The sequence below is a fragment of the Taurulus bubalis genome (assembly GCF_910589615.1).
Source record: "Taurulus bubalis genome assembly, chromosome: 21".
Classification (NCBI taxonomy): Eukaryota; Metazoa; Chordata; class Actinopteri; order Perciformes; family Cottidae; genus Taurulus; species Taurulus bubalis.
Genome location: NC_136609.1, coordinates 474,760 through 492,290, shown reverse-complemented (window position 1 = coordinate 492,290; position 17,531 = coordinate 474,760). Strand labels below are relative to the sequence as shown.

The following is a 17,531-nucleotide window of genomic DNA, read 5'->3' as shown; positions in this document are numbered from 1 at the left end:
CGGTTCTGCTGACCAGATAAATTTTGTCAAAAGTTTGAAATGTGACATAGTGACATACAATTCATGACAACACGAGGCTCAAAGTGTGGTTCGATGATTTCTGAAGACCGTTACAGAACCAGCCTCTTGATGGCGTTGTGGTGCCGCCTTGCTCTGCTGCCGCTGCTGTTCTCTTCAGGAATCAGCTTGGCGATGCCCTTCTGGATCCAGGAGATGTACTTGGATACCTGCGTGTAGACGCCGTACTTCCCTTTGCGCGCGCAGCCTTCACCCCAGCTCACGATGCCGGTAACGAAGTAGGTTTCGGAGTAGCGCGTGACGTGCGGCCCGCCGCTGTCGCCTTTGCACGCGTCTTTGGCTACGGCGTCATAGCCGGCGCAGAACATGTTGGCCGAGATGCGCAGCTGGGTGGATTCCATGCAGGTCTGCCGGTCCACGTAAGGTACAGAGAGGCGCTGCAAGATGGTGGATGACTTCCGACCTTCGCCAAGTCGGCCGAAGCCACTGACCACGCCCCCATTCTGCCGCATCAACACCTGCAAGAGGGAAGGCGTCCAGTTTAAAGGAAAGCCGCCGGGCATCGTTTTGCATCCTTACCGATCAAATAAGAAGATGGCGGACTATTTCCTGAACCGGTAACTTCCTGTTTTCCTAGCAACTATGAGAAGCCAAGAAATAATCTGTCATGTTGTGAGGAGTTTGTTCACTTTGGAGAGAGCCAGGCTAGCAGTTTTCCCTTGTTTACAGTCTTTATGCTAAGCTAACCAGCTGTTGCTTCATGTTTACCGTAGAAACACGAGTGGAAGAGATTCATGGTCCCAGAAGTTGTCTCCTAATAACCAGCTTCATATTTACCGTAGAGACAATTTATACTTGTTTCTCAACTTCACATGTTGATGGAAAGAAAGTTCACCTTTTCAGCAAAGTCCTGCTCAGGTAAGCAGGCCGGCAGGATGAACTTGGAAAACTTGATGGGCTTGGTCAGCTTGATGAGCGCGATGTCGTTGTGGAAGGTGTTCCGCCGGAATCTGTTGTGGGTGATGATGGTTTCCACGTCATAGATGGCTTCGAAGCCGTGATCCACCAATACGTCAAACTCACCTGAACGCACACAGAGGGTTTCGGTTGGACAGCTTGACAGCGTACAGCGGCGCGTACCGATTGGTCGGTCAGACTTACCGAGCTTGACGTAGATGAAGAGTGATTCGTTCATGCAGTGGGCGGCGGTCAGGATGATGTACTCGTTGAGGATGGTTCCTCCGCAGAACCCAATGTTGTCCTCGTTCAGGAGGAGAGCCTGCGAGGACGAGATTGGACATCCGTTTGTTTTACACACCATCTATAGTGGACTTCCAGATGTCCTCTGGTTGTCTGTAATGGACTTCTATTGGTCCAAGTCGAGACAATAATGGTGATAATGGACTACTGGGTGTAGACATCTGGACTATTAAGGACTACCAGCTGTCCACAAAGAGACAATAATGGACATCTGGACTAAAAAGGACTACCAGCTGTCCACAAAGAGACAATAACGGACTTCTGGACTACCAGCTGTCCACGTAGAGACAATAATGAACATCTGGACTAAACAGGACTACCAGATGTCCACAAAGAGACAATAATGGACATCTGGACTAAACAGGACTACCAGATGTCCACAAAGAGACAATAATGGACATCTGGACTAAACAATTACTACCAGCTGTCCACAAAGAGACAATACTTTACATCTGGACTATAATGAACCACCACCTGTTCACATTGAGACAATAATGGATATCTTGACTATCATTAACTACCGGGTGTCCACATGGAGACAAGAATGGACATCTGGACTATAATGGACTACAGCTGTCCACATAGAGACAATAATGGGCATTGTCTGCCAGGACTCTCAGGTATTGAAGGAAACACAGGTTTCTTGTTACATGAGACATCATCATTGGCATGTTGTTTTAGATTCTGTCCTCAGAAAGTGTCCCTTACCTGCCATGGACATTCCCCTGGAGGACAGTCCTCTCCGTCGACAATGCGGGTCATCACCGCTCTATTGGGAATCACCAATTCCTCGAAAACGTCCGTCGTCTCGCCGTCAGGTAGTGAGGACGTGTCCCGAGGCTCGGTGGAGTTGGTGCTGCGGTCCATCGCGTTCGACCCGATGCCGTTCCAGTCCGTCGCGTTCGACCCGATGCCGTTCACGTCCGTCGTGTTCTGACGAACGTACCTTGGCACCGCCCGGGTGTTTCCCCTGATGATGGCGCCGCACTTGAAGGGCTCTGCAGGAGTGTGTGTGAAGTTCAGAGGAAAAAAAGCTCCTGGATTATTTAGATGAAGCTGTTTTGTTTCCATCATTTTCAGTTATACATTTAAACAACAAGGATTTTCACTAGTTCAGTTCAATGCTTTTGACTTAACCTTTAAAGCCCCAAGGCATTTTTTAGGATTTAGCTCGAAATAGCATACCCAAACTAAAAAGGGTGTATCTCTGCAACCACAAGGGCTATTTGAATAATTTTGGTGTTATAATAAAGGCAACCCTTGTGAGCTTTTGGTCAATATTAGTATATATGTTGCTGGCTAAGAGTAAATAAAGATTGAAACACAGAACAAATAGAAGTTCCAGGTCCGTCTATAGAAAAAAGCACTTTCAGGATGATTATCTCCTTGAAATGATGCGTCACTAAGCCCTGCAGCTCTCCCAAATCATAGCACAATATGTGAACAGTCTCTCTGCACTGTTTTCACTTGAAAGTGAAGCAGAACAAAGTCAGATTGGGTAAACTACAGAGAGAATTCAGGCGAGGTTTCCAAAATTTGCATTTTGGCACATTTGCGCATATTTTCGCGCATCTGTGACATTTGAATTTTTTCATGTAGCAAACCTTATATTTCACTTTCATATGACTTATGGTGTTAAATAAACTTGTATCAGTGTGGATTTACTGGTTCTCTTGTTTAATTTGATGTTTAGCATCAATATATTTGTTCATGTTTATTGTAATGTTTTACACAGTTTAATAAAAAATGTTTTTTAAAAAAGGACCTATATAGGTCCATACGGGGCTTACACTTTTCATCAGGTAGTTTCCCTACTCTGTATTTTCAGCTATTTTTTTAATAATAATAATATTTCAGCTTCAAACTTTCACCATTCCAATGCATTTTCAGCAGGAAATGCATTTTCTGGTTATTCTCTATGTTAATTTCCAAAGTCTGACCTGTGGTCTTAGACAGAAAACTAAGAAAACCACGTTGAGTCTTTTTCACCATTGGAGTAGCAGGATTTGTCATTGGTCTCCAGGAGGTATCCGTTGGTGCATGAGCACTGACTGTTTCCTTCCACCACCTTACAGAAATGATCGCAGCCGCCGTTTCTGTTTTCACAGAGCTCCGGAATAACTGCAAAGACAAAGGAAAAGCGTGAGACCAGGGCTCGACCCGGTCGACGGACAGTGACCACGAGAGTCCTGCAGGTTTATTATGATCAGTAACATTGAGGATCCGGTTCAAAGAAAGGTTCGGGTCTCTGCTAACGGACGCTTCCTGTGGTTCTTTACCGATTTCACAGTTGCTGCCCTGGTAGCCGGTCTGGCAGAAGCAAGTGTAGCCACCGACTGCGTCTTTACAAACTCCTGCGTGAGCGCACGGCATCGAAATGCATGCGTCGCCGTCTGCAGGACAAACAGAGTTTACTTGAGATGGAACTTTGACATGTGATCGACGTCCGAAACCAGCTTTAATTTCAGTCCTTCACAAAGATTTCTTTTGATCTGGTTAATTTTAAGATTTGGTTTCTTGAAGGTGCATTTAAATGTCAGTGTCTCCAGAAGATTAACTCAACGATCTGGTTGGTTTAGTCATATTGACAGAACAAAACAAACTTCTTACCAGTGTATATGGCCCAGAATTCATCCTGCAAAAAAAGAAAAACTGAGAATTAAATCCAAACAACTTAAAATCTGATCCATTTCTCAGTGGAGACGCTTGGCTTTAAAACTTCAACCTGGAGACAAAACTCCCATCAGACGTTTTTACATGTGGATCTGGTTTTCAGTCAACAAAGTACCAAGAAACGGCTCCAATGCAAACTGTTATTATTACGGAGCTAACTAGCACTCTGCTCCAGGCTTTGTGCTAAGCTATCTGAAGCTAAGCTAAGCTAGGATGTACTATATAACATAAAGACTTTCCTAAAGTGTCTTTCAGGCTTGTCGTGATGCATTTTGTGTGTTTTGTTATTACAGTTTTCCCTTTGTCTTCAAAGATCTCTCGCGCCTCCTCATAGTTGCAGCGCTCCTCCAAGCACTCCCTCTCCATGCTGCCTTGTTTCAATTCCTCTAAGAAGCTGTTGGCTCGTCTCTGTCGGGTCAGAACTTGGCTCGCCGCCTCGCCGTCCAAAAAGACTGCAAGACAAAGACTTGTAATTGTAGTTTCAACAAAATGTCCTAAACCAGGTTGTTCTGTGTCAGATGGACTGAAATATCTCAACAACCATGAGATGGATCGTGATGAAATGTGGTTCAGACGTTCATGGTCCCCTGAGGATGAATCCTACTGATCTTGGTGATCCTCTGACTTTTCATTTATCACTACCAGCCGAGAACCACGGATAAGCGGCTGATAATGGATGGATGGATGGGACTACCAGCAGGTTAAGTTTCACTCACCACCACCCACACACAACATGCGTCTTTTCTACCTCACTAACTCCATATTCAACCAACTTCACTCCTAAAAGTTTCGACGTACGAGAACTTACCGATGTGAGCGGCGGTCAGCTGGAGCAGCAGAAGGACGAGGGACAGTCGGTGAAACCAGAACATGGCCTCGGAGGGATGTGAGCTCGGCTGGGAAATAAACCCTTGGTGTTCTGAGTGGAAGTAATGGAGTCTGAATGTGAAGAGAGGGAGAGACGGGGAGAGGAGGTGGTAGAGAGGGCAATGACCTGTATGAGGAGAGAGAGGGAGGGAGAGAGGACGATGAGGGGGAGGAAGAGGTGTTGACATGCAGAATCTGCTCTGATCAGGCTATGCATGGCTTATCTGATGAGACACTGGAGCTTAAACATATGCTACACTAATAAAACAAAAAACACCGTCCAAAACAACTTTACCAGATAACTACAAGTCCCAGAGTGCACTGCTTTCAAGCTTTTATAGGTACAGACATCGGTATAGACAGAATAGACTGTATATGAGAAGTGGACGTAGTCACAATGACTTCTCCCATTGGTTTGTGGAATGAACTTTTGAAACCTCGAATTTGTCCGTTGCCATCTTGGTTTTTGATAGTCGCCATCTTGGTTTTTGTCCGTCTTCATCTTGGTTTTTGTCCGTCGCCATCTTGGTATTTGATAGTCGCCTTCTTGTTTTTTGGCAGTGGCGGGCCGTCAGGGCCTGCTAAGCCTTCTCTTCTGGCCTAGCTGTGCGCTAAACAGCTGTTAAACAGCTTATCTATGACTCAGGGCGCTGAATGCACAGGTAAAAAATCCACGGCCCGCCGCTGGTTTTTGGCAGTGGCCATCTTGGTTTTTGGCAGTTGCCATCTTGTTAGTTGATAGTCGCCATCTTGGTTTTTGGCTGTTTTCTCCTCCTACATTTTTTTCCCCAACTAGAAGTGACACTAGAGGGTGGAGCTTAATGAAACCGAACGCTGAATAATAATTTTTAGGCGGCCAAAAAGTTACAAGAAACTTTCATGAAGTAAAAACAATCTGTGAATAAGTATCAGCGAAATGTACTTGAAGTATCAAAAGTAAAAAGTACTCATATTGCAGAATGGCTTCTTTTTCATAAACTACTTTATTATTCAGTTTGTATCACTAAAGAATACGTGCAGGACTTTGTTTTTACAGTCAACCATTAATACTTGTACTGTGACTGAGTATTTTTACAGTGCGGTATGAGTACTTTTAATCCAATAAAATATCTGAATACTAATACTGCTGTATATATGTGAAGAGAAGCAGATTTTCCACGCAGACATCAATATGGAGGATGGAACATGTTGGTACGAAGGTGCTTTGGCACAGCGAGAGACGCTGAGGGTAAATGAGGCTTTTCAAACAAGGACGTCCAAACAGATCAATATTTACTCTGAAACACAACGGTATACTCCAACTCAGTGGAAGAAGTATTTATTTAAAGCCGCCATTTTGTCTAAAAGTACAACAAATGAATTATCGGTTTGGTTTCGTACCTCACATTTGGGTTGGAAAAACTTTAATTCTTTCTTTAAAAGTTTATGTTTATGTTTCTGCCAAAGAATAGACTGGAAATCATGTGATGTCTCACAGTGTAACTTCATGATGTGAACACGTCCTCACAAACGATCCATCACTTCTCAATCAGTCACATTTATTCAGCATTTCACGGCCAAATACAGACAGATGACAACAGATGATGACTTTTTAACACGACACCTTTACATGGTTTTCCATTCGGACCTAAAAAGCTTGACGGACCAGAAACAGCAAGTATTACATAAAGAGTGACATCTGGTTTCTGAGCATCATCTTAGTTTAAAGCTTTCTCTGCTGCCCTCTCATTGGCTGTCGCCGTGGTGGGCGGGTCCTTCATGACGCCCTCCGCCCAGTCCACAAACTTGGCCATGTTGGCGTACACCCCATAATACCCCGGGTGCGCGCAGCCCTGCCCCCAGCCGACCACGCCCGTCAGGAAGTGGGTGGAGCCGAAGAGCGTGACCAGCGGGCTGCCGTCATCCCCGCGGCAACTCTCCTGGCCGCCCTCCAGGTAGCCGGCACACAGCATGTTGTCGGTGAAGTTGAACTGGGCTCTCTGGGAGCACAGGGAGTTCTGGACGATGGGCACGGATATCCGGCGGAGGACGGGGGAGAGCGGGGCGGCGGGGTGACCGCCGGGCGCGGCGGCGTTGCCCCCGCCGGTCCTCTTGCCCCAGCCGGAGACCACGTGGTAGCGGAGCGGCAGCAGCTCCCGCTGCACCAGGTCAGCGGTCGGCAGGCAGACGGTGACGGCGTGGCGGTTCAGGGCCACGGGCCGGCCGAGCCGCAGGAGGGCCACGTCGCGGTCGCCGGTGGCCGGGACGTAACCGGCGTGAGCGACCGCCATCAACACGGGTAACTTCTGCTCTGAGCCCTCGACCACGTCCAGGTTGTGTTCCCCTGGGGACGCGAAGAAGACTACTAAAACACCTTTACTAAAACACCTTTACTAAAACACCTTTACTAAAACACCTTTACTAAAACACCTTTATCTAAAACACCTTTACTAAAACACCTTTATCTAAAACACCTTTACTAAAACATCTTTACTAAAACACCTTTACTAAAACATCTTTACTAAAACACCTTTACTAAAACATCTTTACTAAAACACCTTTACTAAAACACCTTTATCTAAAACACCTTTACTAAAACACCTTTATCTAAAACACCTTTACTAAAACACCTTTACTAAAACACCTTTACTAAAACACCTTTATCTAAAACACCTTTACTAAAACACCTTTACTAAAACACCTTTATCTAAAACACCTTTACTAAAACACCTTTACTAAAACACCTTTACTAAAACACCTTTACTAAAACATCTTTACTAAAACACCTTTACTAAAACACCTTTATCTAAAACACCTTTATCTAAAACACCTTTACTAAAACACCTTTACTAAAACACCTTTACTAAAACACCTTTATCTAAAACACCTTTATCTAAAACACCTTTACTAAAACACCTTTATCTAAAACACCTTTACTAAAACACCTTTACTAAAACACCTTTATCTAAAACACCTTTACTAAAACACCTTTATCTAAAACACCTTTACTAAAACATCTTTACTAAAACACCTTTACTAAAACACCTTTACTAAAACACCTTTACTAAAACACCTTTATCTAAAACACCTTTACTAAAACACCTTTATCTAAAACACCTTTACTAAAACACCTTTACGCCCTCATGAATGTTACCTGCCACCACAGTGAGGCTCTGAGGGTCGTTGCCGTGGATACAGTGGGCCGCGGTGACGACCCAGTCGGGTCTGATCAGAGCGCCGCCACAGTGACTGGTTCCGTTTAACTGCACCAGAACCTGCAAGGAAGGAAGGAAGGAAGGAAGGAAGGAAGGAAGGAAGGAAGGAACACTGCTGGTCAGATGAACCGAGGTACTTATTCGTCGTCCCAAGAGGATGAACCGTCACCATCTCGGTGACCCTTTCACCTTCTAGAACAACACAGTTAAACGTTACATTTTTAAATCCGGTTTTCCAGAGGATGGACCATTGGATGGACCCCATGATGCTCCTCTTGCGTAATGGTTCCCAAACTATGGGGCGCGACCCTCTAGTGGGGCGTGGAGGTATTACAGGTGGGGCGGAGATGCAGTTTCTTAAAAAATTAGAAATCCTTTTTCTTAAATCTTTTTTTATAATCCTTTCTCAATCCCACAGTGGGGGAATTCTTCTCTGCGTGTTCCATCCTTAGTATTGAAGGAGTTGTGAAGCTCTGGGCTTCAGGGTCATCAAGGACACTTCAACATGAAACTAATTTCGTAATTTTTTTGGCCAAATATTAGTTATTTTTCAACAGTTATAACTTTATTTGCCTTCTTCTAACAAAGTGATTGCACATGTTATTAGTTTCTGTCTGATGGAGCGATCTGGTTTACATTTTCTTTATTCTATTATTTAAAAAAGCACAGATGGAGGAGTCACAAAAAGTTTTGTTACATTTTGTTACAATGTTGTTGGGGCGGTGGGGCGCGAACATTGTTCTTCCTCCAGAGTGGGGCGCGAACATTGTTCTTCCTCCAGAGTGGGGCGTGAACATCGTTCTTCCTCCAGAGTGGGGCGTGAACATTGTTCAACCTCCAGAGTGGGGCGTGAACATTGTTCAACCTCCAGAGTGGGGCGTGAACATTGTTCAACCTCCAGAGTGGGGCGTGAACATTGTTCTTCCTCCAGAGTGGGGTGTGAACATTGTTCTTCCTCCAGAGTGGGGCGTGAACATTGTTCAACCTCCAGAGTGGGGCGCGAACATTGTTCAACCTCCAGAGTGGGGCGTGAACATTGTTCTTCCTCCAGAGTGGGGTGTGAACATTGTTCTTCCTCCAGAGTGGGGCGTGAACATTGTTCAAACTCCAGAGTGGGGCGCGAACATTGTTCAACCTCCAGAGTGGGGCGTGAACATTGTTCAACCTCCAGAGTGGGGCGTGAACATCGTTCTTCCTCCAGAGTGGGGCGTGAACATTGTTCAACCTCCAGAGTGGGGCGTGAACATTGTTCAACCTCCAGAGTGGGGCGTGAACATTGTTCTTCCTCCAGAGTGGGGTGTGAACATTGTTCTTCCTCCAGAGTGGAGCGTGAACATTGTTCAACCTCCAGAGTGGGGCGTGAACATTGTTCAACCTCCAGAGTGGGGCGTGAACATTGTTCTTCCTCCAGAGTGGGGTGTGAACATTGTTCTTCCTCCAGAGTGGGGCGTGAACATTGTTCAACCTCCAGAGTGGGGCGTGAACATTGTTCTTCCTCCAGAGTGGGGTGTGAACATTGTTCTTCCTCCAGAGTGGGGCGTGAACATTGTTCAACCTCCAGAGTGGGGCGTGAACATTGTTCAACCTCCAGAGTGGGGCGTGAACATTGTTCTTCCTCCAGAGTGGGGCGCGAACATTGTTCTTCCTCCAGAGTGGGGCGCGAACATTGTTCTTCCTCCAGAGTGGGGCGTGAACATTGTTCAACCTCCAGAGTGGGGCGTGAACATTGTTCTTCCTCCAGAGTGGGGCGCGAACATTGTTCAACCTCCAGAGTGGGGCATGACAGAAAAGGTTTGAGAACCAGTGCTCTAGCGCCACCTTCAAGATGAACCTCATGTGATGCTGTCATGAACCCCCCAGCCTGCAGGGGGTGCCAGCAGCTCGTTACCTGCCAGGGACACTCCCCTCGGGGACAGTGGTTTCCTCCCACTAGTCTGGTCTGACCCCCCACCGTCTGGTTCAGACCGGCTTCCTGTGGCGGCAGCTGACCACACGGATACTCCACTGCACGAGATACACGTACAACTATAATACTCTGTTATACTTCATTATATTTAGTATTATTAGATTAATAATCACTTTAATGTTGCAGGTCATTTTAATGACTGACTTGCGTGTACACAAGTATACGAGTACACAAGTACACGTAGTATTCGTACCCTGAGCCACACACTGCCGCCCGTCCTCTCCCAGCCTGAAGCCGTCAGCGCACCAGCATCTCCTCCGCGCTGCAGAGCCGTCACAGAAGTGCTGGCAGCGTCCGTTCTGGGAGAGACACTTCAGGAAGTCCTCCACCGCTGAGGAGAGAACCAGACCAAGCATCCTGACTTCATGCAGAGGAACAACACCAGGAGCCGCCTACTGACTGGGAATATGATTTATACTCTACGGATGAATAATCATATCTGTCTGGCAGTACCTTTACAGATGAATATATAATAATATATATATTTATACTCATATCTCTGACCTGTCTGGCAGTACTGCCCCTCGAACCCCTCGCTGCAGTAGCACTGGTAGCTCGTCTCCAGGTAGACGCATGTCCCGTTGTTACGACACGGGTTGACCAGGCAGGGGTCGCGACCTGCCGGAGACTCATTAATAACCATGAGATCAAAACCAAACCTCTCAAGAGTAACACAATCTTATGCTCCGTGGACTCCTTTAGGTTTGATGTTTCAACAGAAGAATTCGGCTCAATAATCGCTGATTCATCAATACCTGAACTAATCAATACACTGATCAGTACACAAAGACACAAGTATCAGTGTTTTCCATTGACAACTAAATACACTTTCGTTAAAATAACTTTATTCTGCTTCTCCAAACATAATCAGTAATAAATAATCAGTAATAAATAATAAATAACTAGTAATAAATAATAAATAACCAGTAATACATAATCAGTAATAAATAAAAAATAATCAGTAATAAATAACTAGTAATAAATAATAAATAACCAGTAATACATAATCAGTAATAAATAAAAAATAATCAGTAATAAATAATCAGTAATAAATAATAAACAACCAGTAATAAATAATCAGTAATCAATAATAGTTAAAGGTGTTACTCACGATCATACGTCAGCCAGAATTGTTTCTGGACAGAAATAAACACATTAATAAGTTTAAAATAATATTCATAATAAGTGTTATTTATTAAGTGACACTAATGTGTGTCACACATATATTCAACCACATGTGAATCAAAGTCGCTGAACGCACCGTCTGCCCGTCGTCTTCAAAGACCTCCCTCGCCTCCTCGTAGTCGCAGCGCTCCTCCACACATTCCCGCTCCAGGTTTCCTTTCTTCAGCTCCTCCAGGAAGCCGCTGTTCGCTCGGCGCCGCCGCTGCAGAACGCCGCTGGCCTCACGCCGCTCCACGAACACTGAGGCACAGGAGGACTCACTTATTCCACCTCACAGGAGGACTCACTTATTCCACCTCACAGGAGGACTCACTTATTCCACCTCACAGGAGGACTCACTTATTCCACCTCACAAGAGGACTCACTTATTCCACCTCACAGGAGGACTCACTTATTCCACCTCACAGGAGGACTCACTTATTCCACCTCACAAGAGGACTCACTTATTCCACCTCACAGGAGGACTCACTTATTCCACCTCACAAGAGGACTCACTTATTCCACCTCACAAGAGGACTCACTTATTCCACCTCACAAGAGGACTCACTTATTCCACCTCACAAGAGGACTCACTTATTCCACCTCACAAGAGGACTCACTTATTCCACCTCACAAGAGGACTCACTTATTCCACCTCACAAGAGGACTCACTTATTCCACCTCACAGGAGGACTCACTTATTCCACCTCACAGGAGGACTCACTTATTCCACCTCACAAGAGGACTCACTTATTCCACCTCACAGGAGGACTCACTTATTCCACCTCACAAGAGGACTCACTTATTCCACCTCACAAGAGGACTCACTTATTCCACCTCACAAGAGGACTCACTTATTCCACCTCACAAGAGGACTCACTTATTCCACCTCACAGGAGGACTCACTTATTCCACTTCACCATCACTACGTGTTCCAGCTGAACCGCCTGAAGGACATGAAGATCAGTGCATTCTCTCTTCAAAGTCAACACGTGGGAAATGAGACCCGACTAATGACTGTTTCTACCTGCAGCAGCAGCAGCTACTGGAGGCCAGAAGCAGAGCTCATAGCTCATAACTCATAGCTCATAGGCCTCATGTCTCACCTGCAGCAGCAGCAGCGAGGCCCGGCAGCAGAATCCAGACGCAGCAGCTCAGCTTCATGGTGAGTTCAGAGTGTCTCAACAAAACGGGACAAACAGTGTTTTCAGGCTTCTGTTGTCCAGCCCACCGACCCTCTGACCCTCCAGCAGGTCAGTGACCCGCTCTGCTTCTGTCAGCCGCTTATCAGCTGCAGTACACAAGTATCAGCAGCAAGTACACAAGTATCAGCTGCAAGTACACAAGTATCAGCTGCAGTACACAAGTATCAGCAGCAAGTACACAAGTATCAGCTGCAAGTACACAAGTATCAGCAGCAAGTACACAAGTATCAGCTGCAAGTACACAAGTATCAGCAGCAAGGACACAAGTATCAGCTGCAAGTACACAAGTATCAGCAGCAAGTACACAAGTATCAGCAGCAAGGACACAAGTATCAGCTGCAAGTACACAAGTATCAGCAGCAAGTACACAAGTATCAGCTGCAAGTACACAAGTATCAGCAGCAAGTACACAAGTATCAGCTGCAAGTACACAAGTATCAGCAGCAAGGACACAAGTATCAGCTGCAGTACACAAGTATCAGCAGCAAGTACACAAGTATCAGCTGCAGTACACAAGTATCAGCTGCAAGTACACAAGTATCAGCTGCAAGTACACAAGTATCAGCTGCAAGTACACAAGTATCAGCTGCAAGTACACAAGTATCAGCTGCAGGTACACACAAGTATCAGCTGCAAGTACACAAGTATCAGCTGCAAGTACACAAGTATCAGCTGCAGGTACACACATGTATCAGCTGCAAGTACACAAGTATCAGCTGCAAGTACACAAGTATCAGCTGCAGGTACACACAAGTATCAGCTGCAGGTACACAAGTATCAGCTGCAGGTACACACATGTATCAGCTGCAAGTATCAGCTGCAGGTACACACAAGTATCAGCTGCAAAGACACAAGTATCAGCTGCAAGTACACAAGTATCAGCTGCAAGTACACACAAGTATCAGCTGCAAGTACACAAGTATCAGCTGCAAGTACACAAGTATCAGCTGCAAGTACACAAGTATCAGCTGCAAGTACACACAAGTATCAGCTGCAAGTACACAAGTATCAGCTGCAAGTACACAAGTATCAGCTGCAAGTACACACAAGTATCAGCTGCAAGTACACAAGTATCAGCTGCAAGTACACAAGTATCAGCTACGACATGGAAATACTCAAGTACACGATACACATACTTCATGTGTACATGAATGATGACAACACACATAAAGACATTTTCAGTGTTTTATTATATTCATACATTTAATATACAATTTGATTCATAGTTTAAATACTTTATGTTACGTTCAAGTTATTTTTTTAATAAAACAAGTCATTAAAAAACTGAAGTGGTTGATAAATGAAGAACTTTTCCATTTAATGAAGAATTACTATAAAATATAAACTCTTCCGATCGCTCACTACTGCAACATGAACGGTTTAAATGTGGATTATTTGAAACGCTACTTTGAAATAATGAAAGTCATAACAATAATAATAGTCATAATAAGTCTGCTGATTTATCAACATAAACTCTGTCATGGACCTTCATGCCGTCAGATTGCGTGCCGAAGCTTCGCTGACGTTCCCCGGCAGGTCGGACGTCTGGTCGTCCGTCTGGTCGTCCGTCTTGTTGGCCGTCTGGTCGTCCGTCTTGTTGGACGTCTGGTCGTCCGTCTGGTCGTCCGTCTTGTTGGCCGTCTGGTCGTCCGTCTTGTTGGCCGTCTGGTCGTCCGTCTTGTTGGCCGTCTGGTCGTCCGTCTGGTCGTCCGTCTTGTTGGCCGTCTGGTCGTCCGTCTGGTCGGCCGTCTTGTTGGCCGTCTGGTCGTCCGTCTTGTTGGCCGTCTGGTCGTCCGTCTGGTCGTCCGTCTTGTTGGCCGTCTGGTCGTCCGTCTGGTCGGCCGTCTTGTTGGCCGTCTGGTTGTGGATCCAGTCCAGGTAGTTGGACACTCGGGTGTAGATGCCGTAGTTGCCCGGTCGGGCGCAGCCCTTCCCCCAGCTGACGATCCCCAGCAGGAAGGCCGTCTTCTTGTACTTGGTCACCAGGGGGCCGCCGCTGTCCCCTTTACACGAGTCCTCCCGGCCCTCGATGTACCCGGCGCAGAACATGTTCTCGGTGAGCGCCACGCCGCTCTCTTCCAGGCACTGCTGCGTCCGGATGCGCGGCACGCTCAGCCGCCGCAGCAGGATGGAGGTGGGCCCGTTCTCCGCCCGCCGGCCCCAGCCGCTCACCGTGTGCCTGCTGACGGCCCACAGGTCGCGCTCGGCCAGCGGGCGCGTCGGCAGGCAGGCCGGCACGGCGTACGGCGTGTAGACCACGGGCGAGGCCAGGCGGAGGAGGGCGATGTCGTTGTCGGCGGTGGCCTTCACGTAGTTCTGGTGCATGAGGATCTCGGAGACCTGGAGGAACTGCTCCGTGCCCTCCAGCACCTCCGTGTTGTGCTCACCTGGCGGACAGACGGGTCAAAGGTTATAGCGCTGGAACGCGAGGAGTCGGCTGGTCGTGAACCGAGGGATTCGCACCTGCGACGACCTTCAGGAAGCGAACGTCTGCGCCCTCCAGGCAGTGAGACGCTGTGAGGATCCATGTGGGTTTATAGATCACTCCTCCACAGAAGCCTTTGCCGTTATACACCAGCAGCACCTTCAAGACACGAGCACGTCTTCTATCAGGACCATGAGGATGGAAACATTCAAACATGGAGCTACCACATCGTTACACCCCAGCAGTCTTTCTACGCTTCTCATCGGGGCTTGTTTGTTGACGTATTCGTCATCTCTGGAAGCCTTTCACCAGAATCTGGTTCTGGTGGAACTTCAGTGGTCGGAGTCCAGTGCAGTAAAGCAGTAACAGTAAACGGGTGACCTTTAACCTTTAGCGTACCTGCCAGGGGCATTCACCTTTGGGGCACTCGGTTCCTCCGACGATCCGAGCTCGAGAGTCCGGCTGCTCGGCTTTGTGCCGTTGCAGGACCGGGACCATGCCGCACGCTATCGCCTCTGAAACCACGAGAGGATTATTATATTCACCATCAATATTCTAATGAAACAGCAGAATATGAAGCAGATATTATTACTATTAGTACTTTGACAGAACATAAAGTGTTGTGCAACGTTTCTCTGCTGTGGTGTCCCACAGGGATCAACACTGGAGCCATTTACATGCAAGCACTTGTTCACAGTAAAAAACATACAAATATAGAATGAACTAAAAGACGTTGCACAATAAATCGGGTGAGACTGACGAAACAAACATCAAACCAGACATTTATATTCACAATAACCTTTCAGATGTTCACATTCAAGACATTTTAATACTTTTCAAAGAGTTTATTTTCTGCAGCATTAACCATCCAATAATTATGGAAAACCATTTATACCAGTGAAAGAGATACTGGATGGAAAGTTAAGAATATGTAAAAAATATATTTTTGAATGATTGTTCTGGACTTTGTAAGTCAAATTACAAAGAAAATGTAAAACAAAAATGCACGTTAAGATAAAATATAGAGGTAATGAGTTTAAATAGTAAATTACGAAATATGTCCAAATATTGAGATACCAAGACAAAAATTAAATGAGTCCAAATATACACGGTATAAAAATGATAGAGACAAATGTTTGACGAACCATGAGCTTTTTTTCATTTAATATATTTCAGAGATGGTCAGAGAACATTTTCTAATCTAAAAGACAATAAAACACACAACAATCTTTCCTCCCACCTCTGGCGACGCAGCGCTGCCCGTCCACATCCAGGAAGTAGCCGTCTGCACACGAGCAGTTGAGTCTTCGTCCTCCCTCGTCCTCGTCACAGAAATGTTCACAGTCTCCGTTCTCCAGCAGGCAGGAGTCACCAACCGCCTTGTGCTCTACAACCAGGGTTTTGAAATAGTTCATGAAACATATATATACACATATATACACATATATATATATATATATATATATATATATATATATATATATATATATATATATATAAACACGGGTCGGTTCTGCTCACCAAGCTCACAGCCGAGTCCGCTGAAGGGGGGCAGGCAGTAGCAGGCGTAGGACGAACCCTGAGGGGAGCAGCTGCCGCCGTTCAGACACGGAGTGGACTTGCAGCCATCTGGGACTAGAAACAACACAGGGGTTCACGAGGAGGAATACACGGCAGTCATAACAGTGATGCAGCTCACGATCCCGAACTAGATCCGTGAATTCTCTTACTTGAAAATACAAACTGTCGGTCGATGATGATTTTAATAACTTTGAAGGTAAAAACAGATTCAGTCCGTCGGTGGTTTGTATTTTGTTGCCGTACTTTATAGAAAAACTCCAGATTATGAATTGTCTTGACTTTAATTTGTTCATTCAACCTTTATTTATACTGCAGGTCCAGTGCTTTTATCATAAATTAGTCAGACATTCATTAAGATAATGATAAAACCAAAAGCATTGACCATGTTCAGGGGTCATTTGTGTTTTACATTCATTTACAGCACCTCCGCGTCCCACAAAGGATGTGGCCTAAAGTCTGGGTTCTGGTGGGATGACCATCCTGGATCAGGGTTGGAACCATCGTTAGCATTAGTTAGCAGCTAGCATGGCCCTCGGTCAGAGAGACTTTCTACCGTTATTAAAACAAAAGGTGTGCTGCTTACGGTTGTACGTGCGCCAGAATTCCTCCTGAGGAAACAGACACTTGGATATTATTATTATTATTATTCGTTATGTTATTATTATTTTTCGTTCTGAAAATGACAGAAGAGCAGAGGAACCGGTCTGACCGTGGTCTCCGGGTGTTCAAACACCTCGCGGGCCTCCTCGTGGGAGCAGGGCTCCTCCAGACACTCCCTCTCCAGATCTCCCATCTTCAGCTCCTCCAGCCAGCCGGAGTTGAACCTCCGGGTCCGGACCAGGACGCCATGAGCTCGATCCGGCTCCAGGAAGACTTCCACACGGAGAAGGAAGCGTTTGTTTACATTTGCTTTGGGACCAAATATCTGCAGAACTAACGACGTTCATTATGTTCAGTGCTAATTAGCAACGCTAGCAACCAATCTTAAAGCAATGTGAATAAATGAGTTTCCGTCCACTCGAGTACTTTTTGACTTCCTCACCTGAAGCCGGCCGGCAGCCGGAGAAGCTGAAGACGAAGGTGAAGAAGACTCTCAGCCACATGTTGAGTTCAGTTGGCTGCTCTGCTTCTTCTTTGTGGATCCAAAAGGTGCAAAGTCCCATCGATCACATGTTCCC

General features: G+C 45.9%; 2 protein-coding genes across 2 annotated transcripts; both read right to left on the bottom strand.

Moving 5' to 3' along the window:
• Positions 1-110: 110 nt before the first annotated feature.
• On the bottom strand, positions 111-4,823 carry f10 (coagulation factor X; the record flags this gene model as incomplete). The annotated part of the gene is made up of 9 exons (XM_079236765.1): positions 111-536; positions 914-1,101; positions 1,180-1,297; positions 1,987-2,276; positions 3,268-3,399; positions 3,558-3,671; positions 3,889-3,913; positions 4,243-4,403; positions 4,760-4,823. The coding sequence occupies 9 exons, from the start codon at positions 4,821-4,823 to the stop codon at positions 111-113; spliced, it is 1,518 nt and encodes a 505-aa protein (XP_079092891.1).
• A 1,692-nt stretch (positions 4,824-6,515) lies between these two features.
• On the bottom strand, positions 6,516-17,456 carry LOC306752930 (uncharacterized protein; the record flags this gene model as incomplete). The annotated part of the gene is made up of 16 exons (XM_079236764.1): positions 6,516-7,141; positions 7,952-8,072; positions 9,901-10,016; positions 10,172-10,309; positions 10,483-10,596; positions 11,090-11,114; positions 11,240-11,403; positions 12,374-12,433; positions 13,853-14,734; positions 14,811-14,931; positions 15,172-15,287; positions 16,013-16,159; positions 16,294-16,407; positions 16,937-16,961; positions 17,063-17,226; positions 17,396-17,456. 16 exons carry the CDS (start codon positions 17,454-17,456, stop codon positions 6,516-6,518), a joined length of 2,994 nt encoding a protein of 997 aa, XP_079092890.1.
• Positions 17,457-17,531: the final 75 nt, after the last annotated feature.